The following is a 24,442-nucleotide window of genomic DNA, read 5'->3' as shown; positions in this document are numbered from 1 at the left end:
CAGAATCGGAAACAGGCTCCAGGCTCTGAGCCATCAGCCCAGAGCACGACGCGGGGCTCGAACTCACGGACCGTGAGATTGTGACCTGGTTGAAGTCGGACGCTTAACCGACTGCGCCACCCAGGCGCCCCTATTTACTTATTTTTAAATGTTTATTTATTTTGAGAGAAAACGTGCGCATGGGGGACCGGGGGAAGGGGCAGTGAGAGAGAGGGAGAGAGAGAATCTCAGGCAGGCTGTGCACTGACAGCTCAGAGACTGATGTAGGGCTCAAACTCACAAACTGTGAGATCATGACCTGAGCTGAAATCAAGAGTCAGATGCTTAACCAACTGAGCCACCCAGGTGCCCCTTGAGAAGACATTGTAGAAGTCAGAGAATCTTTGATATCTTTATTTGGTGGACAAATCTGTTTTCAAAACCACCCAAAGGCCCTGGGTCAAGTATTATGATGTAAAGCAGGATTATACGGATGGGGATGGAAGCTGTGGCAGTCATTTAGACAACCTTATGAGACCTGAGGAAAAGACAGGAGGTGGCTTCATGTATTAAGTTTCTACTGTGTGCCAAGAACTGTGTTAAATACTTTCTGTAAGTTATGACAATAGCTAACATTAACTGAGCACAAACTTTGGGCCCTGAATTGCGCCAAATAACTTTCATAGATTATCTCTTTTCTTTTATTGACATATAATTGACATATAGCATTATATTAGTTTCAGCTGTACAATATAATGACTTAATATTCGTATTTATTGTGAAATGATCACCACAATAAGTCTAGTTAACAGCCATCACCACACGGTTATAAATTTTTTTTCTTATGATGAGAATTTTTAAGATCTACTCTCTTAGCAACTTTCAAATATATAATATAGCATTATTAACTGTAGTCACCATGCTGTACATTATATTCTCAAGGCGTACTTATTTTAAACCTCAAAGTTTATACCTTTTGACCACCTCACCATTTCAACCATGTCCCCCTTTGCCCCCCACCAGCAATCACCAAAGATTATCTCTTAATCAGTAGTCCTTATGAAATTAATACTATCATTATTCCCAGCGTATAAATTAGAGTTGGGATTCAGAGGCATAAAGAAGCTAAAGAACTTGTCCAAGATCACACAGTGTTACATAGTGGACTCTGGAGTCAATGTGAACTTGCACTCCCAAACAATTACAGTGTGATTTCATTCACTCTTCAGAATGACCCTGAAAGGAAGGTATTACTCCCAATTTACAGATGAGGTGTAGGTGTCTGAAGCTCAGAGAGGCTAAAAAACTTGTCCAACAATCACGAAGCTTATAAGTAGTAGGATAGGGTTGGAACTAGACATTTGTCTGAGATCCAAGCCTGGACCCTCCCTTCAGTACCACATGGTGTCCACCATCTCATTAGACTCCAGAATACCATTCCCTGAGACCTGTAAATTGTGTGCTCCCCAAACTAGCAAGAGCTACTCTGTAGAGGCTTTATAGGTGACTTTGACCATGTTGAATGACATTAGAAAGGACCCCCTTACCAAGATTGCTCATAAAATCAGATGCTATGATAGTATGTTGAAAGTGAAGAACAGTCTCTGAAAAAAGAAGCACCTGTTTAATAATTTAAAAAGATGGATTTTACGGTGATTTTGTACTAGTTACCCAAATTCTTTCATTTTCTTATTTCAGGATGAATAGGTGATATTTATGGGCTGAGACTGGAAGGAATGTCACTTAAAAAAATAAAGCACAAAGTCTTTACATAAAAGGAAGTGCTCTCCTAGGCTTCATGCCATTTTGACTAAGTGTAATTCAGGGAACGTCCTTATTAAATAGTGAATCAGCACCCAGCTTGGCTTGCTATTAAAGCAATAATAACTGAGACATATCAACAAGAATAATTCTAAACAGAATAATGATGAGAGGGTCACAAGCTTCCAGTGTTTCAAACTATAATCTAAAAAACAATCATCACTGGCAACTTAGAATTGCATGAAGTCTCTTCTGGCTTGTCTATCCTGGATATGCATGAGACAGCAAACCTTTCCTGCCACAGTGTCCTCAATGGAGGATTTCTCAACAGTATTTCTGTCAAAGACTTCTCAGCAAGGACATTGTTACACCTTATGTTTTTTTCCAGTAGCTTTTTTTTCTTCACCTATATCTCATTGTTATTTTGAAAACATCTCCTGAGAAACTAGTGTAATGGATTCCAAACATGGGTTTGAACATTCCCATCACCAACCTCAAGGAGAGAAGATGTGAACTTCTGATTTTATTGTAAAACCCCCCTCATTATATTTGTAGAGCTTCACTGCCTTAATTTAAGATCATAGAGCCATTAACAGGATGATAATTACAAGGGCTTCTTATACGCCGGCTGCCATTCTAAACACTTAACAAATGGTGAGTTTTTAGTCATCACAAAATGACTATAAAGTGGATACTGTGATCATTCCACTTTACAGATGAGAAACTGGGGTAAAGAAAACTTAAGGACCTTGTCTAAGGAGGTAGGGATAAGCCTGAAGACCAGACAATCAAGCACCAGAGCCATTCTCTAAACACAAGGCTACATTACCTCTCTTGATCGCAAGACAATGGTCACAGATAAAACGAATTGTCCATCAGAGCAATAAGCTTTACCTGTCTCAGAACTAACCCAAAAATTACTTTAAATCTTCTAAATCAAAGTAAGAAATATTAAAAAGACTTCTTAAGAGTTTGGTAGCCCCAAATGATAGACACTTGTAAGCAGGTACGAGGGGAGGGGAAAAGCTATAGTTTTATTTCTGCTGGCCTATCTTATTTGCTTATAATGCAATAACTGGCAGGGGGAAGTCTAACATTTTTCTAGTTACCATTGAACAGATATGCACTAGACCAAACTCCTCAAACACCCACTTCCAGCCAAATAGTGTCATATTTTACTAGGGCTGTGTAAATTTATACCAGGTAAATAAAGGGAAAAAAGAATAGCGATGAAGAGAAATCTCTCAAATTTTAATAACAACAATGCAGAAAAACATTTCTCCCAGTTTTTTAATTAAAAAGGCATGGTTTGATTTAGGAGATGCAAAAGGTAACCAGTCCTTAAATGAAATTCACCTATGATTACGTGGGACAGTGCATACAAACAGCAAGCATACAGAGGCACAGCTTGTAGTGGGTAAATGTGGACCCAGGCCAAACTGCTGGGAGCTGCATCCCAGGCCCACCTCTTGCCACTTGGGAGACTCTAGGCAGATGATTCCACCTCTTTGAGCCTCAGTGCCCTTAGCTGTGAAATGAGGACAATAGTAGGTGCACCTCACACATTGTGAAGACCACACGAATCAATGTGTTGTGTGTATAGAACGGTGCCTGGCACATTGAAAGCATTCAACATATGTTAGCTATTAATATTATTGCAAAGGCCACTTAACAAAACAATAGCTACTATTTCAAAAACTTCCAAGGAGGAAAACACACACACACACAACGATTAAACAAGTTCTTTTGTTTTCTTCTGTTAGTGTGAATTCCAGTTTAAGGGATCTAACACAACTAAAATAGAAAAAGTAGAAGCACTGTGTATAAATCTCCTATGGACACAAATAATCTATTCTCAAGAGTCTTTTGCTGAGAAATCGTTTCTTCTCTGTTTTCTTACTGAAGCTTTATATGTCTATATTCCTCTCTATTCAGCCTGTTGGACAATTGTTTTCTTCTTCATCTTCATCTGTTGTACTAGCATTGTTGTAAAAATATACAAAATGAGACCAGGATTCAAAAAGACTGGTACAATATTTAAAAAACAACAACAACACACCCTTAACATCAGCTTTGAGACTCCACTGTAAAGGACTATGTTCAATTCAAAGTATCAATGTTAAATAAAACAAGTGGGGGCACACTTAGCACTATAAAGAGAATTCTTATGGCAAAAGGCTTGTAAATTAAATATATTCTCAAAATTGGGTAGCTGGTATTCTGAGTAAGGTTCTGGTAGGATAGTTGAAGCTTAAATAGGTCTATCACACAGAAAGTGGAACAGCTGGCAGCCCGATCGCCGAGGCTACCCCAATTCAGCCCTGCAACAGTTGGGGCTCTGACAGAACCTGGCTGACCTCTGAAGGCGCTGCAGACAGCTGTTCTTATCCCTCCTCCCCAACACTGTCCCAGGACAAAGGGTCAGTAACCTGGCCTTTTTAGAGTAATTGATCCCCTTGCCTGAGAAGCGTGAGCAGTTTCCAAAAACAGAGTGAAACCTCTATCTGAAGAGAGCAAACTCCCAGCTCACAGAGCAAGTGATGAAAAACAATTCTCAGAAGCTGAGTGACTGATGTAGGGAGGAACCTAGAATTCCAGCTGCCTTTAAAACCCAGGGAATTTTGGTGGGTTTTCTGGTGTACTTCTAGACTCTTTATGAGTCAGAAGCAGAAGTCAGGGCTTAATCTTGAAGAGAAAAAAAAAAAAAAATCAAAACAAGGTGAGATGCTGAAAATTTTATCTGAAGCCAAAATTGCTTTTGTTTCAAATACATTTCCATGGATTTAGTTCTGTTTCCCTTCTGTGCCATTTAATTACATTTTTTTCTTAAAAAGTAAAAAACAATATCTCTTTCTTGAATTGCATAGCCCTCAGATTGGTAAAGTAATGTTCACAAAGCCTTCCTCTAGAGCTAAAAATCACCAAAGAATAGGCTGGCCTAATATAAGTAAAATGCTAAGCGTCATACCAGTTCTTCCACAATTAGGTCTTGTTTTATTCTTATATCACACTCAAGAATTTATTGATGATCTTGCCCGCTGGACCACTTGTTAATGCTCATCCGATGGCACCAATTACTATTCTTCATATAAACCCAAAAAAGCTAACTAGATTTTGAATTCTACATTATGAAACATCCAGCGAAATGTTACAACTCAGTGGGTGGTATTATTGAAATAAAAAGCAAAGCAAATGATATCACTTAGAAGTTTTTATTTTAATTGTACGTTTCAGTTTACCAACCAATAAGATTTCCTTTATATAGAGCACTTTGGTTTTAGCCAAATATTGCCTTCACAGTGTTCAAACACACAGTTTTCCAACCCTTGTTCCCCGGGGGAAATTAAGACCTTTTCCCCACCCTGTTCCCACCTTGGAAATTCTGATTTAGTAGGTCTGGGTGGGGTCCAGGAATTTGTTCTTGTAACATACACCCCAGGTGATTCTGATGCTAATGATTGTGAACCACGCTCTGAAAAACACTTTTCTAACCCACAAAACACTTAGGTCAACCTTATTCTTTGAAACCCATAAATAATTTTCCAGTTTATCCAGTCAGATGCAGCCAGACTTGTCAACTGCACCCGATTTCAAATGCTCTTGATGCCTTGTCTGAAGTGAGCAGGCATTGAAGTGCTGAACTTTCCGACTGGACTTGATACCAGAGGTCCAGGAGATGGCAGCAAACTCTCTTCCTGCTCAGAAAGTGCTTCCCAGGCAGCCATTCTAAAACTTGTGAATAATTTGCTCTAAACATTCATTTTTATTTATTTTCTTAAACAGAAGAATAAAGAAGGCCTTCAGATGTGATTTTATCTGACCCCCTGCTTCTCATCAAGGCTGAGAATAAAGATTTCTAGGAATAGAATGATACAATTTTATCATCTAGAGAAGGGACTGTACAAAGTTCCTTGGCTGTTTTTTCTTATCTCTGGCAAAAGGGATTGTGGGACTTCCCTTGGCTGTAGGGCAATAGAGTATGTTATCTCCAGTCAAAAATGTTCTTACTAATACCTAACTTAAATCTCTCCGGCAGTCATCAAAACATTTTTATTTGGGGATCTAGGCTGAAGGAGAACTTTAGAGCAATTAGCCTTTTAAAATGAAAACAAAGATGATTTAAAACTTTCAAAACTAAAAAGAAATTTGTGTACTTTAAGGATCACAGGGACAAAGAGCCCAATGTTTTTGCTGTGCCTTTACTTTAAGATGGTCAAATGGTGTGGTAGATTGACAAAATGCAAAATCAGTCGGAAGCTGCTTAAATATTAGAAGAATGTACAGAACAAAGGGACAAGTAGACCCACTGAGTAGCAGCTTTGATTACCACAACAGTATTGTTTTTCAGGTCTTTGACGCACTGAAGTTTATTTCTAACACAAAAAGGATGGTGACCTCTGGAAGTTCCGTAATATGAGATAAATGTCTACTTACCAGTGAGAGGAGAAGAGACCAATGAGAGATAGGAGAGCTGGATATTTGAGGAACTGTGGTGTGGATGAGAGAGTAAACGTCACTGTTGATGAAAAAGAAATGTTAGGACTAATGAACAGAAGTTACAAGGTAGTAAGTTTCAGTTTAACTTAAAACTTCAAAATCTTGATGGGGAAGAGGTGGAGAACGAATTAACATATATATTGGACACATAAATGTTAAGAGCTTTAATACATGTACTTAATTTCATTCTCATGACAACCTTATTTGGAGAAAAGTTACCCTTATTTTTTTTTTAATTGATAAACAAACTGGAGCTCAAAGAGGTTAAGAAAATTGCCCAAAGTCACACAAATAGTCCTAAAATGGCAGACCCACTGGCTGACTCCAAGTTTATCTTTCATAGCCTGTGCCTTTACCACTGCAATGCCTATCAGGTGTAGTGTAAAAAGAACTCCTATGTCTCATGGAAGCTGGATTGCAGGATCTCCAATCGCTTCCATCTCTGACTTTTTATAATTTGCTATATAAATATCTTCTTTAAAAAATACGGGGGGCACCTGGGTGGCTTAGTCAGTTAAGCATCCAACTTTGGCTCAGCTTTGTGAGTTCGAGCCCCGCATCAGGCTCTGTGCTGACCACTCAGAGCCTGGAGCCTGCTTTGGTTTCTGTGTCTCCCTCCCTCTCTGCCCCTCCCCTGCTCATGCTGTCTCTCTCTGTCTCTCAAAAATAAATAAACATTAAAAAAAATTTTTTTTTAATCTGGGTTTTTAGGTTCTGAGAGTATTTTGATGTAGTTCAATACTTTTTAAAAGCCAAATTCAGTTTAAAACCTGACAAAATAAAATTTCTCTGTTCCTTACCTCTTTAATTCCAGGATCTTTGCCACAGGAAACACATTTTAAAATTAAATACATCAGGGGTGCCTGGGTGTCTCAGTCGGTTGGGTGGCTGACTCCAGCTCAGGTCATGATCTCGCTGTCTGTGTGTTTGAGCCCCACCTTGGGCTCTGTCCTGAGCGCTCAGAACCTGGAGCCTGCTTCCGATTATGTTTCTCCCTCTCTCTCTCTGCCCCTTCCCTGCTTGCTCTCAGTCTCTCTCTCTCTCTCTCTTTCTCTCTCAAAAATAATAAACAATAAAAAAAAATTAAGTACATCATTTCTCTAATGAGAAAAAGCAGAGCTTAGAAGAGAATAATTTTTCTTTTCTTGAAGCCATGACTAGAATGATTTGCTTCGGTTCTAGCATCTGGGAAGTGTAATTATAATTACCCACGACTATTCTTGAAACACACACAGATAATGTCTGGAGGAGGGAGAGAATTGTGAAACCCAGAGCAGCCTCTAGGCCCCAGCAGCCACAAGGTACCCTGGGGTAAGGTGAGAAACAGCTGACATGCTCTAGAGCAGAACTTCAGTAGCCTCTGCTTATCATCTCACCTGCATCACTAGACCTCCATCCTTTGTCGGTAGAGTGCTCATGTTCCATTATATAAAATTAGGTCAAATGTATCATACATTCATACAGAAAACACTCTTTTATAAAGAAGAACCATTTAGTATTTATTTTCTTTGCTGTCACTATTCAACCTCTGTTTTGTTGTCCTTTTGTTGTTTAAATTTCTATGATATTCTACCTAGCACGGTCAACCATGGTCAATGTCAAAATCCTGTCTTATGAATGGTGCATAAATGTTTAATTATCAGTGTATCGATGTCACATGCAGGCTTCATTTTGTGCAAAAAAAAAAAAAAAAAGTACTGATCTAGACTGAACTGCATTTAGCAACTAGTTGCAACATTGAAGTTGCATTTCACCTGGAAATAACTGACCCACAGTAATAAATTGTAGAAGATTCTCCCTCCTGCCCCCGCCTCTTTTAGGCCCTTTAAGTGAAGAATCTGGAGATGACTTTCCTCCTAGCTAAAACACACACAAAAGCTCCATCTTAGGTCATACCCTTGTGTGACTCCTGATGGTCAACAATTGTTGGTCTACTAATCATATTTTCAAAGGAACTTACTTGCATTAAAATTACCATTTCCAGGGGCGCCTGGGTGGCGCAGTCGGTTAAGCGTCCGACTTCAGCCAGGTCACGATCTCGCGGTCCGTGAGTTCGAGCCCCGCGTCGGGCTCTGGGCTGATGGCTCAGAGCCTGGAGCCTGTTTCCGATTCTGTGTCTCCCTCTCTCTCTGCCCCTCCCCCGTTCATGCTCTGTCTCTCTGTCCCACAAATAAATAAACGTTGAAAAAAAAAAAAATTTAAAAAAAAAAAAAATTACCATTTCCAAAATAGGCCAAGGTTAAGAACAAGGATAGAGCTGAAAAGTCTGAACACTACGATCAGAAAGGGTGTCATAATACTTAAGAACTAGATCAAAACAAATCTGAGCAGAAATTTTTGACAGGTGTAACTTAGGAATCTTTTTACAAATAGATAAGCTCTAGACACTTCTTTTTACATCCTTTACCCAGTGTTTTTTTTTTTTTAATTTTTTTGTTTGTTTTAATGGAGAGTTGTTTAAGAATTTCAGACATACATATTATGAAAGAGCCTCTTCTCTCAATCTCAAATGTGTACTTATAAGGACCTATTTTGAAGAAATGTTCTTGGGAGACGTCTGGTAAAAGATATCTCCACATTCTTCATTTGTATTTGAAAAGTATACCATCCTGACCATCATTGTATACTCCACTTTAATCTCTTTTTCCCTCTTTGTGGCCTTTTATCTATTTCAGAAAAACAATCATTCATCTGAAAACCCCACTCACTTTATGACATTCCTGTCTCTTTAAAATAAACTGACATACATGAAATTACTGCGTAAATCCCTCAGACAAGAAAGATTTCATGAAATAAAACTTACCACTTGGACCAGAGAGATGTGGTAAGGCAATTAAGCAAAATTTTTCCTATTCTGTGCTTAAGGAAATAAGTTGTTGGTGATTTCCTGGATGAAGAGTTGTATTTTTTTATGCCTAATTTTAAACATCACTCTGGAGCCATGTTTTTGATGAAGGAAACATAAATATGACTTGGCAGTAAATCTTAAATTTCCCAAGAACAGTAGTTTAAACATTTTCCCCAGGGACCAGGAAATGAATCAAAGGATCTATTGCATAAGCTTAGAAACGTAATGGACAGAAAAACAGAGACAAAGATCAAGTAAGTCATTTTTCTCATACTGTATTTTCCACATCCTTGGGAAATAATGTTGTCACATGTTGCATACTTGTTGATGTGTCTTTGTCATTACGATTAACCAGCTCTAGTTTGTCAGTTTTTTTAATGCAATTAGGACTTGTGATTGAAGGATAGCTTAAACACATGCCAGGAAGAAATCTGGAGAATGTTGTCAGGCAAAGGGCTCAGTCAAGGTTGTTAATGGTATGGATACATTTCTTAAAAATTCTTACTCCTAAAATCTTTATTGGTAAAATTTTTCTCTGAGAAAGTCAAAACCATTCTACTTAGAAATGAGTTTGCTTAAAGAGTATTAGCTCTGCATTAAATAGCAAGCAGATAAGCTATAAAATATATTTAAAAATCATCTCTCTTATCCACACTTTTTTCCTATAGGCAAATGCACATTCATGGTGACTTTTCTTTTTGTGAATGAGGGAGGGAGGCAACAGTGGCCTGGATTTGTTTTAAGAAAAGTATCTAGGGTATTATGTGCAGCTAAAGCTATATTCAGACACTTAAACACATTTTAAATAGGCTTTCCAGTGTAAGTATTAATTTTATACTAAAATAATGACTCTCCTTTATTAAGTGCTTACTATATTCCAGACACTGACAGTTTTCTTTACAAAAACCTTCCACAATGTCAACAATTCATCTATTTTGTACAGGATCAACATCCTTTGTTTATTGTGGAAAAAAAAACCTTTTTTTTCTCTATAGAAACTGATGAAATATGAACTTTTAATATGTTATTCAGACTTTAACTGTTCAAATCTTCTGTGAAGAGAAAGCCTCTGTTCAGAAAATATTTTGAAATATGTTTAAAAGATTTTATTTTTACATTCAAGCCAATTAAAGTAGACTTTTATGAAAAACATATTTAAGGCTTTTCCCCAAGAAATACAAGAAATCAAAATGTCAGTTCCAGCTCTGTAAATAGAATACAGTCTATATTAGTAGGATTATTTTCATAGGCTATAATTTCTAGAATGGCATGCTTCTTTTCTGAGGGTAAAAAAGAGCAAGGGGGTAAAACATTGTGGTGTAGTTCATTTCTTTTCACTAATAGATTTAATGCCTTAAAATTATTTTGATAAAATTTTATTACCTATTACTTTAATTTTTAAAAATCCCTATGCAGACACATAACAGCTATGTGACCTGGGGTAACTAATTTTTATGCCTCAGTTTCCTCATTTGCAAGATGGAAATTATAGGGTTGTTGAGAGGGTTAAATGAGTTAATAGAAAAAATTGCCTAGCAGTGTGATTAGTACATAGTAGAAACTCTATGCGTTTCAGTTATTGCGATCATGGCTTCTAAGATGGAAGGGACCACAGAAGTGTATGTACAAATTCCTCCTTAACATCGGTCTTCATGACCTTAAGTTGCATGTGGTTATTTTTATTTTTTTATGACAGAGGGTTAAGAACGATCAAGAAGTCTGTATTTTGGCCCACCCAGAGCTAGCAGAGGGGTGAGGTCAGTGCGTGTTTCTGGTCAGCTCTGCTGCCTGCGTTCCGGCTTCTGGCGGGAGGGAAGCAGTGGCTGGCACAGCAGTATCTGAGGCGTGTAGTGTTAATGCCACTTCAAAGGCAAGGCTCCCTCCTATTTTTATCCTGGGTCGGCAGTCTGCCTATGCAGTTGCCTCTTGAACAAAAGGTTCTGCCAGGTCTCTGACACCTTTTAAGACCTCACAGGCTCTTCTCACAATAACAAGAATAATCACCATTTGTTGTGCCAGGTGGCATTTGATTTCTAAACGAAATCTCTCCCCTACCCATAATCTTGAGACCGTAGCCAGAATTATTACCATTTTACAACCAAGGAAAGTACTACGGCTGGAGAGGTTGAAGCCTACGTAGGTCACAAGAGGCAAAGGCCGGACTCCCAGGTCACTGTGACATCCAAATTCACATTCTTTCCAATATATCATGCTTGCTTCCATTGTCATTTATAGCCCTTACCCATTCTCACAAAGGAATTTCCTTCAAACACAAAATAAACTTTTAAAAAGTGTATTGTTTTAGAACCCAGATTTAATCTAAAAGTTAATCTGAAATTAATCAAGATAAATAGTGGCAGAGCCAAGATGAGAAACACTAGAGACAAGACGGTATCTCTTTTTTTGATGTCTATTTTATTTATGGAACTATCTAAGCAATGTATTTCTATTCAATAATATGACTTATTAGTCCTGATTCTTTGCACTATTCTTTTTTTTTTTTAATGTTTGTTTATTTATTTTGAGAGAGAAAGCCTATACCATTGGGGTGAGGGGCAGAGAGAGAGAGGCAGGGAGAGAATCCCAAGCACACTCCATGCTGTTACTGCAGAGCCCAATGTGGGGCTCAAACTCAAGAACTGTGAGATCATGACCTGAGCCGAAATCAAGAGTCAGCTGCTTAACCAACTGAGCCACTCAGGTGCCCCTGCACTATTCTATTTTTTTTTTTAATGTTTTATTTATTTTTTGAGAGAGAGAGAAAGCAAGCAAGCAGGGGAGGGGCAGAGAGAGAGAGAGGGACAGAGGATCCAAAGGGGACTCTGAGATAACAGCAGCAAGCCCCATGCAGGGCTCGAACTCATGAACCATGACCTGAGCCGAAGTCAGAAGCTAAATAGTGCCCCAACCCCTGCAATATTCTTGATGAGAAACATAATGCTGCCTATTTTTGTCTAAAGATACAGGCACTCTCCTCCATTTTTTAGTAAGAGAGTGCTACAACAGAATTTCCAAAAACTCCACTGGTGAAGAAAATTTAAGATCCTCTTTAGAAAAGCAGGTTTCAGGGAATATGAGTTAGAGACTATTTAATTAAGAGAGTAGAAGAAAAATGACCTTAATATTCTCCTTATCCCTTGATGTCGAGCTTGACTATATGTAAATCATCTCAAAGGAGCATTTATCCTACATTTAAAGATCTCTAGATATAGGAATTCTACATCTTTATGGAAAAATATCTCTCCTGTTAACCTGCTTCCCTATCAGGAAAGTTAATCCAAGACTCCTGAAAGCTAGACGTGCCCCTGAGAGATTAGTTAGTAGAAAGTGCCGTTTTCTACACCTGCTTGCAATCTCATGATAAATGGTAAATCAACTTTCAGCTTTCTCTTCTACAATTCTAACTAATCCCAATGTCCATTATCTTTTTCTTCTTAGGTCTTACCTTTTAAATCCTGTAAATGTATTTTACACTCTCTTTGGGATTCATGCATAAAATTCTATGACTTTCCTCATCTGGGGAGTCAGAACAGCTTAAAACCCCTCACATTTGCACTGACCTAAATGCAAATCATTTTACTTGCATGTTAAAATCTTCTACCTGTTTAGAAAAATCAATGTTTGTAAATATTGATCAATCCTATTTGTTTTGACAAACATGGCTTGGTGTGCATATTGGTACGTGTGTAGTGAGGGTGGTGGGCATGAGTCTATGTGTGTGAGTCCATCACCACATGTAACTGATGTGAAAGGGCTACATCTTGGGCATGACCTAGAATTTTTGTGAAACTAACCAAGTTTCTTGGATTTAGCAGTCTGATACAGAAACTTCATTCGTTCAACAAATACTTACTAAACATCTACTTGCCAGGCACTGTTTTAGGTCTAGGGATGTCTAAATGAATAAAACAGAATAAAACAATAACTCTTACATGGAGCTAAATTCTAGTGGGAGGAAGCACATACACAAAATGATTAAATAAAATATTTATTATGTTAAATAAGCATAAGTCAAAAGGTAGAAATAAAACAGGGAAGGGGATAGGGAATTTTGAGAGAGAGAGACAGACAGGCAGACAGACAATAGCCAAATAGTGATCCTATGATATTTGAGTAAGGCCTGAAGGAAATGAAACAGAAGTCATACTGATGTCTGAAGTACTATGTTCCAGGCTGTGTACCAAGCAAATGTAAAGGTCCTGAGCCAGGAGTGTGTTTGGTGTGTTAAAAAAAAAAATAGCAGAGGCCCATGTGGCTAGATCCAAGTGAGAGGGAGAGAGCAAGAGGGAGAGAGCAGGAGGAGATGAAATCAGAGACGTGAGGAGGGGTGGGGCCAGCAGACTTTACAGGGTCTTGTGGGTCAAGGAGAGGACTTTGATTTTCCTTTTTGAAATGAGAAGCCACAAGAGGATTTTAAACAGAGGACTAAGGGACATAATCTGGCTTAGGTTTTAACAGGATAGTTTTGGCTGGAACCAGGGAAACCAATTAGGAGACCATAGCAACAATCCAGGCAAGATTATGATGCTTCAGCCTAGGATGGTGCCAGTGGAGGCATGAGAAATGGTTGCAGACTGGATGTATTTTAAAGTCAGCACTGACAGATAAGGTGTGGAGTGTGAGAGAAGAGGGAAGCGTCAATAATGACTTCCAAGATTTTGATGTGCACGAATGGGAAGCTGGAGAATTCCTGGTGCTTTCTTCCATTCATGTGCCTCTTCATAGTCCTCAGCTTTTTAGAAATTCTTATGAATGATTGTAATTAAAAAATTTTTTTAATGTTTTCTTATTTTTGAGAGAGAGGGAGAGAAAGAGAGAGAGAGAATGATCGGGGGGGGGGGGGGGGAGAGGGAGAGAGAGAGGGAGACACAGAATCCAAAGCAGGCTCCAGGCTCTGAGCTGTCAGCACAGAGCCCGATGCAGGGCTCAAACTCACAAGCTGTGAGATCATGACCTGAGCTTTAGTTGGTGGCTTAACCAAGCAGGGAGGGGCAGTGAGAAAGGGGAGACACAGAATCTGAAGTAGAGAAATTCTTACGAATGATTTAAAAGGCAAATGAACTGTCATTTATTTCTGTTTGCCTCTGTTGGCATTTGCTTATGATAAAGGATATGTTTGTGATGAATATTTACTGATCATGTGTTTAAGAAAGTTGTTGAAGGAGTTGAAATAACATTTGTCAGTTGGAGACACTTTCGCTATGAATATTTAAGCAGGAATTCAGTCAAGAGAATTTTTTGGCTTTCAGGGTTTATAGTATGAAATAATTTGAACTTCAAAATATATCATATTAAACTTCTTTGGCTTCTAGGGCAAAATAATTCAGTTGCATTGGTTTGGAATTCACTTCATTGTCCTAAGTAAACCTCAGACTACACTTCTTTTTTATTTATTTAAAAAAATTTTCATGTTTATTTATTTATTTTAATTTTTTTAATTTATTTTTGAGACAGAGAGAGACAGAGCATGAACGGGGGAGGGTCAGAGATAGAGGGAGACACAGAATCGGAAGCAGGCTCCAGGCTCTGAGCCATCAGCCCAGAGCCCGACGCAGGGCTCGAACTCACGGACCGCAAGATCGTGACCTGAGCTGAAGTCGGACGCTTAACCAACTGAGCCACCCAGGCGCCCCATGTTTATTTATTTTTGAGAGAGAGAGACAGAGTGGGAGCAGAGAGGGGAAGGGGCAGAGAGAGAGACACACAGAATCCAAAGCAGGCTCCGGCACAGAGCCTGATGTAGGGCTTGAACCCATGAACTGTGAGATCATGACCTGAGCTGAAGTTGGACACTTAACCAACTGAGCCACCCAGACACCCCTATATTTCTCTTTTAAATGTTAAATGTTTCCTGCCAGCTAAATTGATCACTAGACAGTTTGATAAGGAAGCTAACTAAACTGCTTCATTAACTGCTTTATGTGGATAAATCAACATTTAATTGACATGAGAAGTTGGTTATGTTACACTAAGAACGGCCCTCAGCAACTCTGAGCTTTGTAGGTGACTTGAGTGTAGAGCCCCTTGTGTGTCTCACTTTCACATAAAGGGAATGTGTCTAAGTGTGATGTATTCCCTGTACCCTGGCACTTGCTTGTTCTTGTGACAAATGGAAGATGGCAGCATTAATTCATCCAAACCCAGTCACAATTTAAATAATTTTTTCCAAAATTTCTAAGATTTCATTTCATTTAGCTTGCTTGGATTTGCATTTTTATAAAAAAAGAAGTTTTCTCAAAACAATTTCATTGCAAGTATAGTCTAACATTTGATTAAGATCTCTGGAATGAAACTATGTGGGTCCAACTTCCCCACTCCAACATGTACTAGCTTTCTACCCTTGGGGAAGTTACTTACCTTCTTTAAGTCTCACTGTCCTTGTCCTTGTCCCTGAAACTAGGGATAATAATAGCTCCTACTTCATGGGGTTGTTTTGAGGATTATATGAAATACTCTATGTAAGTCAGTTAGTAGCCACCTATTGACACAGAGTGTGAGCTGTTAACATTGGCTACTATTAAAGGCAGAGGTAGGAAAATGCCTCCTTTGTGTTTAGCCTTTGGTGGGAATACATAACACCAGGTGATTCTTGAATTCAGTGGGTATCTGCAGTTTTTGCTGCATGCATTATATTGGGCTGGCTAAAGATTAGCATGTTCTTTCATGTGTTGGACACTTAAAGGACATACTACTCTAAATAAACACAGTTTGAATGTTCTACATGCAATGTCCACAGTGCCATCTGCCAGATGACAGGGCCCCTCAGTCAGTTTGAATGATGTCTTCATTGGTTTGCCTTTGGTGTTTGTGTTTATGTATCTAAATCTACTTAAGAAGATAAAGATATTATATCTGAATTCACCTTACCTAACAGGAGGAAGAAGGATGCAAAACACTTGAGAGAATGACCACCATAGATGTTATTTCTCCTTAGTTTGAAAATGAGAGATGGCTACGGGATAGTGAAGGGGTCCAAAGAGGGTGGAAGCAACTGGAAATATGTGAAGAAAAGACTGTATAAGAGTAGAAGCATTTGTATTTTACGCTTTTAAGATCACTGGGGTAAAGTTATGGGAGGCAAAATTTGTTTCACTATAAGGAGGAAGTTCTCAACAGTTAAAGCCTAAGGATTGAGCAAGATGCCATGAAAACAAGTGAGTCCCCGCTCCAGAGCAAGGTCTGAGAGCAAGGTTTCAACTCATAAGACTATTTGAATTTCTTGGAATTAATTAGAAAAAGTTTTTCATTCTATTTTTAGCCTAAATTTCATTTTTAAAAGAAAATGAGAGAAGGACTTTTGTGGTCTATTGAAAATGATAATGTGATATAATAGGATATTAAAGCAAAAGTTCCCCCAAGGCCCTCATATACAGAGATGCTGCACTCTAAAGTCTGATTTGAGACTAAACTATAAACTCTACAAAGAACACGACAGGAAGCCACTCCCACAGTTCTGGAACCACCCAGTCAGGTCTAGGTTATTATAAGGGATCAGAGTATGGCAAGGAGAGAAGATTTCATGAGGAAGAATTCTGGCTGCCATAAACCACAGGGTGTATGTTTGGAGTAGGTGGAGGTGAAGGGGTCTCCACCCCTTTGAGAGAAGAATTTCATAGTGGCTTCTTACAGAGGTTGAGATGAGATACCTGCATGAGGACAGACAGGAGGACAGAGTGGATTGGGGTCTGACACCCTCCCAAGAAATCTGGAAGGTGAGGGATGAACTGAAAATTTGTTTTGGCAAAGAACCAGGAAATCTGCTGCTATACCTCCAAAGGCAAATGATGTGTGATCCCCCATGGACCACAGCAGGCCAGGAGTGAAGGAAAGCTGGATAGGGTTGTCTTGGGGGTCCTCTTCAAATGGACCCTTGTAGCGTCAGCTTCCTAGGGGATGCAGAATGAGTCACAAGTTATCAGCTAACATAGGGATGAGTTGGCATGAATTGAGGACTACAAGCAAAATGTCCCCACTGATAGGAATTTTCAAAGATCCCATGAAAGTTTCCTCATCTGGACCTACCTGGCTCTGAGAGTGGAAAGCCAGGTCATGATGTTATCAAATCAAGTAAAATTTCTCTTCTGCTCTTTTTCTCTTTTCCATCCTTGTACTCTAAGCCCAGGGAGCAAGAAGTCCCAGTTAGTAAGCTGGGGGAGGAGAGGGAAAAAAGCGTGGAGAAGCCAACCACAAAGCCTTCCCTGAAGGAAAGAGGTCTTCCTGAAACAGGAAGAGATTTAACTCGAAATTGAGATTGGAGTTTGTTACTGCAAGGGATGGAATATTCTATTTTGAAATAAACTAGTTTGGGTAACCTAACGCGACCACAGGACTATTCCTAAAAGAAAGCAGAACGCCACAGTGCCTGCTAAATTTTCACCTAGTGACAGTGGAAAAACGTCTTTAATTAAAAAAAAAGGGGGGGGTGGCAGGAGACAAAAACAAAGAAGCCGTTTGGTGATACAGCAGACATAATGCTCATGGAACATATTAGGTACTGTTAAGTGCTTGCATATCAAAAATTTTAAGTTCTTCAGATAATAATACAACCCATGGTGGAAACAACAACCAAGGATCTAACCCATGTTATGCTAGGATTCTACCATCAGACATTCAAACTCCAGAATAGAAGAAACACCTCTGTTATTTTCAGGTCCCTTTGGTCATTTCTGGCTCAGGGTATATCATATGGCTTCCTTTAGCCAGGCAAGCAGAGAACAGCATGAGCCTTGGGACAGAGAGCAGGAGGAAATTGTACCAAGGAACAAGATGTGAAAATTGCTTTGGGGAAATATGTTAAAATTAGGGGTTTGCATGCAGGCAGGGACTAGAGGACTGCAATATTTTAGGCACAAAGAGAAACAACAATGTACCTAAAGAACTATTTATGCCATCTCTGTGTCTCCGTGACAATTTGTGAGTTATGTGCTATTGTTGGCTTAAAGGACTATGAAGGCATGTTTGTAGTCTGAGGAATATGTAGAAAAGCAGTAGTCATTTTTCTCATTGAGGTAATTGTACTCTTCCTTCAGGACCTTCACTATATTTGGCATATGTGTCTTCTACAGGAGATTTTTTTTTTTTAATTTCAATGCTACTTAAAATTTTTCCTCAGAAAGCCTTGACTTAACTCTTTCAGTATCATACCTCAGAGTTCTACTTTTTGCTCACATGTTCAACTGATGAACATTTATGCCTTAGCTGAAAAACAAAATCTCTGATCTCTTTGTTATTAGAATATCATTCAACAATGTTTTTGAACTGATTTCTGTTAAGTTTCCATTCTTCTGAAGATCTTCAAGGTAAGAAGGTGAGAGAAAAAATGGACAATAAAATTTTCACTTTCATCCAGTGTTTTGGATGTCCTATCACTGAAATGTATGTGTCCATTTGTACATAATTATTTCACATATATTGATAATTATTTCCTTTTGTACTCATTAGCCAGTGATGTTAGTCACCTATATGTATATTCAGAATCACCTCCTATATTTCTATAGAGTCTTAGATCCTTTTATTAACATCCTTTCAAGTCTCTATTGTTTTAAAGACTTGACTAAAACAGGTCCATGAGGTGTTATATCTGATCAAAGATCACAAAAAGCAGGTATCACTGGAATTTGAAAACTTCACAGACTCTATAGACCAATGTGTTCTCTTTCTTCTATTAGTAAGGACAAAAGGGAGACATAGACATATACCATGAGAGACCAGAGCTAAATATTTCTCTATCATATTGAATGGTAATACTTCTCACAGTTTAGAAAATTCCCTATTGATCCTGTCAAGATAGGTAAAGAGTCTCTTCTCTAAAGTGACCTTCCATGATTGACTACCTTGCCACGGCAAAGCTAAAAACAGTACTTTGTTGTATGTTTCCTGAGGGCAAGGACTCCATTTAAATCATCTTGGTATTTCCAGACTCATAGATGAATGTGCCTGGAAAATATTAGGTGTTCAACAAAATTTTTGTTAAATGAATGAAACCAATGCATAAATAATGTGAAATGAAAATCAAATCCAAGATGGTGACTAAAAAATGGCTTTGTTCCCCCTCCCTGATTATATACTCCAGAGAACTATTATTAGATCTAGATTAGGATAAAGAGATTAATGAAAACAAGTTTTTGTTAGGATTCAACCATTATTACTGAAATTTTAATGGTAAAAAAGAGAGGGGCCAGATTCATTATATTAACCTCCTTATTCTTGATATGCAAGCTAAGAATGAACCATCTACCTTCTTTGTGAGTCTAATGGGAAAAAAAAAGCAAACCATTTGAATCTAAGACAGTTTGTCAAATCCAGATGTTGGTGTTCACTTAAAATTTAAGAACTGGTTAAGAAAGAAAAGCTGTTGAAACCATTTATGAAATCTGGATGCATTTTTAAGCATGGCAGTGCTTTTTGTTCCAGAAACACACAATGTTATATAATACTTTCAACGTTGACTCATTTCCCCTAGGTGTACATTTGCCACTTTTTGCCAGAAGTTTGTCTAAGAGGTTTCATGCAGAAGGAAATGTGTGAGGAAGTCAAGTAGATAACTAGTCTTCAGGGTTCCTAGAAATACAGAAGAGGCAAAAGAAGAGAGAATACAAGAGTTTCCTATAAATTATATTTCTTCATACTGACAAACCAAATATTTAACATACACAAGGGGATGTTGCAGGGACACAAACTCTCAAAGAAATAATATGCATAAAAGGAAGCAAAATGCAAATGAAATAAGTGGCAAGAATGTTTCTTTGAGATATGGGCAATCTCCCATGCATAGGTAATAAAGATACACATAATGATCAGCACTGTATAAATAGATTTTGAAAAGAAAAACACCATCCACTCCATTAGATCAGCAATGTTAAATACAACTAAGTAGCTCTTGGGATTTTGTTTTTGTTTTTGTTTTTCCTGTATTTGGTGGTGGACCAAAGTAAGATAACAGATTGAAAGTCACTTGGGAAAAGTAAAATGCCCAGTAGTTCATGGCCTGTTTCTGGGGTAGTCAATATGTTTTGTTTATTTTGTACCAGGAAAACAGGACCTGAATAAGGGTGGGCTGTGTGTGTTGATATGGATATGTAGAGGGCAGATAAGTAAGGGTGGCTCCCAGTAATAACAGAGTCCATGTGGTGGTGGTTGTGCCTAAGAGAGATGGTAGTGATTGGAGCTATGAGTTTAGAGATGGAGAGCAACAATGAAGTCCTAAGTGAAGACCAAGTCCCAGACCAGAGATAATAATACACCAGGCAGAAGCAGCCTGTCTTGGCTTTAGGATTAAGCATTTTGGAGATTTGATTTTTACAGTGCTCAATGATGTTGCCAAGATTACTTTGGAATAATAGTCAATCAGTACAAACAAAAATGAATGAGATATACTAACATTTTCATTGTTTCTAGGAGATTGGACGCTCCCTTTCTCTTCCTGGAAGACCAGTCCCACCCACCATCTCCACAACATCTCCTTGGATATACCAGCCTGCTTATAGCTACTCTAGCAAACCAACTGATGGGCTAGAGAAAGCAAACAAGAGACTAACTCCTTGGGAAGCAGCAGCAAAGTCTCCTCTTGGTCTAGTGGATGATGCCTTTAAGCCCAGAAACATCCAAGAATCCATTGTGGCAAATGTGGTCTCAGCAGCTCGGAGGAAGGTGCTCCCAGGGCCCTCAGATGATTGGAATAAGAGACTGTCCTGTGTTCCTCAAGCCCAGAAGGCCAGTATGGGCTCATTCGCAAGGCAAGAGTATAATGTTGCATCCTTACCTGATAATAATATGCCCACCAACTCCCAATATGGTTCACAGGTCTCATATGCATATTATAGGCAGCCTTCCAGAAATGATTCTGAAATAATGTCCATGGAAACTAGGTCAGATTACTGTCTTTCAATAGCTGATTACAACTACAACCCACACCCAAGGGGATGGAGACGCTAAACATGAAGCTTAGAAGAACTATCATGTGTCATCTGTAATAGTAGTTTTTAAATGTTCCTTTGTAGGACTTTTCACTTTTCCAGTAGATTTAGATGCACTTTTGGTCTTGGCTTGTTCTCAGAAGTCATTTTTTTGAGTTTATGTGTGTGTGTGTGTGTGTGTGTGTGTGTGTGTGTGTGTATGCACATGTGAGTGATCTCTTCCTTGCACACGTGAGTCTGCTCATGATAGAGAATTTCTTAGAGGAAAAAGTTAATTTTCTGCCTTGATGTGCTGGCATGTATATCTAATTCATAATCTTTATTCCATTTATTCCATTAATATGGGGTAGTCTAAGCAACTAAACACTGCTCAATGAAAGTGAAATTGTGTATATTCCCCTATGTGTCTTAGACCAGGAAGGAATTAATGAAATATGATGTACTAATTGTCATTAGCAGTAATAGCAAGGAATATAATGTTGGAGAAGTTTTCATTGAGAGCATGCCATAGAATGATAATTATTTTTAAAAAGGATTTCCTTGATGTCATTTTCAGAAGTTCTCTGAAACATTTTCAAAAATCCAATGAAACTGGATTTTTTTTAGATTTGAAATATGGGTGTTCTCAGAAAGAAAGAAATATTTAAGAGTAAGATAACTATACAACTCAGAAGGACTTTTGAGGAAAATTGTGTAATGTATGGGGAATAGAAAGACTTGAGTAGAGAATTTATTTTTAATCTATTTAAAGCCAGCAGCCCAAGACCAGAATAGACTCTGGGTTCAGGTATCCTCATTTGTCAGATGGAAGATCAGATTATTTAATCTCTTATATCTTTCACAGACCTGATATTCTGGGATTCTCTCATTGGTAGAATGGCCTTTGGTGCATTATTCAGTTTTGATGTTCATTATATAAATATAGGATTAATTTAAGAGTGGGTTAGCTCATCAGTGCCACTACATGTATAATTAAAGGTCCAAAAGGAATTGTTGGGAGACTGGTTTTGTGCTACGTGTTACATGGAGTGAGGGTTGATGTGAAGAAAAAAACTATTAATGGATTTAAGGAAGTGGTAGATGGATGTGTCTGTTATTATGCAACTGTAGGTCATGACCATTTATTTAGTTAAAGAAAACATGCCGCAGGAGCCTATGCAACAAGTAGTGTTTCTTTAGAAGGCCATCATTAGGATGTTCAAAGGAAGCTGAACAGCTGCTTGGTCAATTTCATGACCCATGCCTTGTTAGCACGACCATGAGACAATCAAACACCTACTCCTTACTGCCAGACCCACGAAGTATTTGGTACAAGGAAATTCAAAGCATTTGACATCATAAACAAGAATCGAGAGGATTTTAAAATAAAAAAAACATTTTGAGTATTCAAAACTTTGTTAGATTTTTAAATGTGATTATTTTGCTTTGTTTGACCTTTTAGCTCTTGAACTTATCATTATAATGGTGTCTTTCACAGAATAAAACTTAAAAAAGAAAAAAAATTTCCAGTCTATTAAGTGATTCCTTATCTTGGAAATAGAAGATTAAAAGTTTGAAGAAATTATAAATTCTTTTATTGATGGATCCAACCAGGCACTAATTTGTTTAGTTAAAAAGAAAAGATAAATACTTTCTAACATTATAGTGCTAAATTTTCTTAAATTTATATACTGTTAATTCTCTCAAACTATAAAATATAATTATAGACTCCTAAGACTTTCTATGGCATCCTACAAAATAATGCCTGGTATATTAGTCAGCAAATTCTCAGGAATCCCCCACATTAAAGTCTTATTTGCTTCAAACTTAATTGTTTTGGCTGAATCATTCTAGATGTCACTGTCTTAATCTAAGGGTCATTTAGCAGAAAACACTGCCTGACAGGATCAGATCCTATATTGTTGCTTTCTTTTATAAATGCTAGAAGTGATTTCCATTACTCCTAAGATTTAATATACTCCAACTCCAGAAACTAATATACATTATATTATTCACTAAAACTTCCACTGGACTCAAAACAAAAAACAGATATTTTAAACTTAAACATTATTATAATAAAACAGCCATTTCCCTCTTTTCATGTGCTAGATCAAAATTATCATTTGTTTGAAGCTATCTGAATTTATTGTAGACATCAAGAGAAAAGCAATACATGGCAGGAAAGTTGTACAGTCTTCGCTCACAAAGAAATGAACATCTCCTATTTTTATTAGAAATTGATGTTTCAAGAAGTCACACTTTGCAGATAGAATTCTGCAAAGCAAAAGTGCCAATGTCAAATCATCACAAAACGTATTGTGGGTATTTATCGCCAGGTTACTTAAAAAGAAGTAGTTAGATTGCTTGCATTCAAGCTGATGTGTGAGACGGGAGACCTGCCACACTGAGATCTGATTCCTATGAGTAAGAAAACCTTGAATCTATATGATAAAAACAGCATTTTTAGAAGAGCTCTTGCTTATAAATGTATACCACATTTGTTAAGACAGTTTTCTACTACTAGCAATCACATAGGTAGACAGAGTTCCTGTTTTACCATGGATTAAAAAGCATGCCCTAAAATATTACAGTATGTCAGTCATAGGGACACTAATTTGTCACCTTTTCTCCATCTTGAGTTTAAATACCACATCACTGCATGTGTGTGAAGTGTCTGCTATTAAAATGATTTAGATTTTGTCTAGTATCTTGAATTTTAAAAACGCATGGATTCTAGTCCACTTATTTCTGAATATATCTCTTTTATGTTCTGGCACCATCACTCACATTGGAAGAGGCCACCCTGTTAGGGCCCAAGCATATATATGTACTAATGAATTGAAACTTTGGATAAAATATTGTATCAAATAGGCTTAGCTATTATAATTAGAGAGGAACTGTAGAAATATTCATTTTTTAAGAGAAAGTAGATTTTCACATTTGATTTCTATTCAAAGTAGAAGTATCTACACTGTCCACACTTTTCTATTAAAAATGACTAGGTTCTTCTACAAATTAGATTGATATTTCCAACTGTGTTTATCCCAAAAGACTGTATTTGAAAGCTACATACTGAAATTCAAAATTGTATTAGTAATAAAAAATAACTTGACAATCAACTTAAAGAGTGTTTTCATTTTTCCTTATAAAATATTATTTGAATTAGTTTTCACCCCAAAGAAATTGGATTTGATATACTCTAAATCCAAACGTTGACATATATTATTATATACATTATATTATTAATTACATTATTATAATTATATTACATACATTACATTACTAATCTTATCTACTACCTATTTTTAAATTTTAGTTTCCATAATATAAGCTTCCAGACACATCAAAAGAATTTCATGCCAATTGGCAACATTTTAACTGTTACTTAGAAACTTTAGAAAAAAGCTTCCCTAAAGATATGATCGACTTGACATGTAAACTAAGAAGTTTGGGATCCAAACAT

The 24,442-nt window shown here is 37.7% G+C and overlaps 1 protein-coding gene across 1 annotated transcript in view; it reads left to right on the top strand.

Moving 5' to 3' along the window:
• The window catches only part of SYNPO2 (synaptopodin 2), a 175,027-nt gene extending 150,929 nt beyond the window's left edge, over positions 1 to 24,098 (top strand). Inside the window, exon 5 of the mRNA XM_025921457.2 lies at positions 20,483 to 24,098. Coding sequence (XP_025777242.1) covers positions 20,483 to 21,019 — 537 coding nt within the window. The 3' untranslated portion in view covers positions 21,020 to 24,098. The remainder of the gene's footprint in view (positions 1 to 20,482) is intronic.
• The last annotated feature ends 344 nt before the right edge of the window (positions 24,099 to 24,442 follow it).

This window comes from Puma concolor, chromosome B1 (genome assembly GCF_028749965.1).
Source record: "Puma concolor isolate L17-30 chromosome B1, mPumCon1.1.hap2, whole genome shotgun sequence".
Taxonomy (NCBI): Eukaryota; Metazoa; Chordata; class Mammalia; order Carnivora; family Felidae; genus Puma; species Puma concolor.
This window is presented reverse-complemented; position numbering and strand designations above follow the sequence as displayed.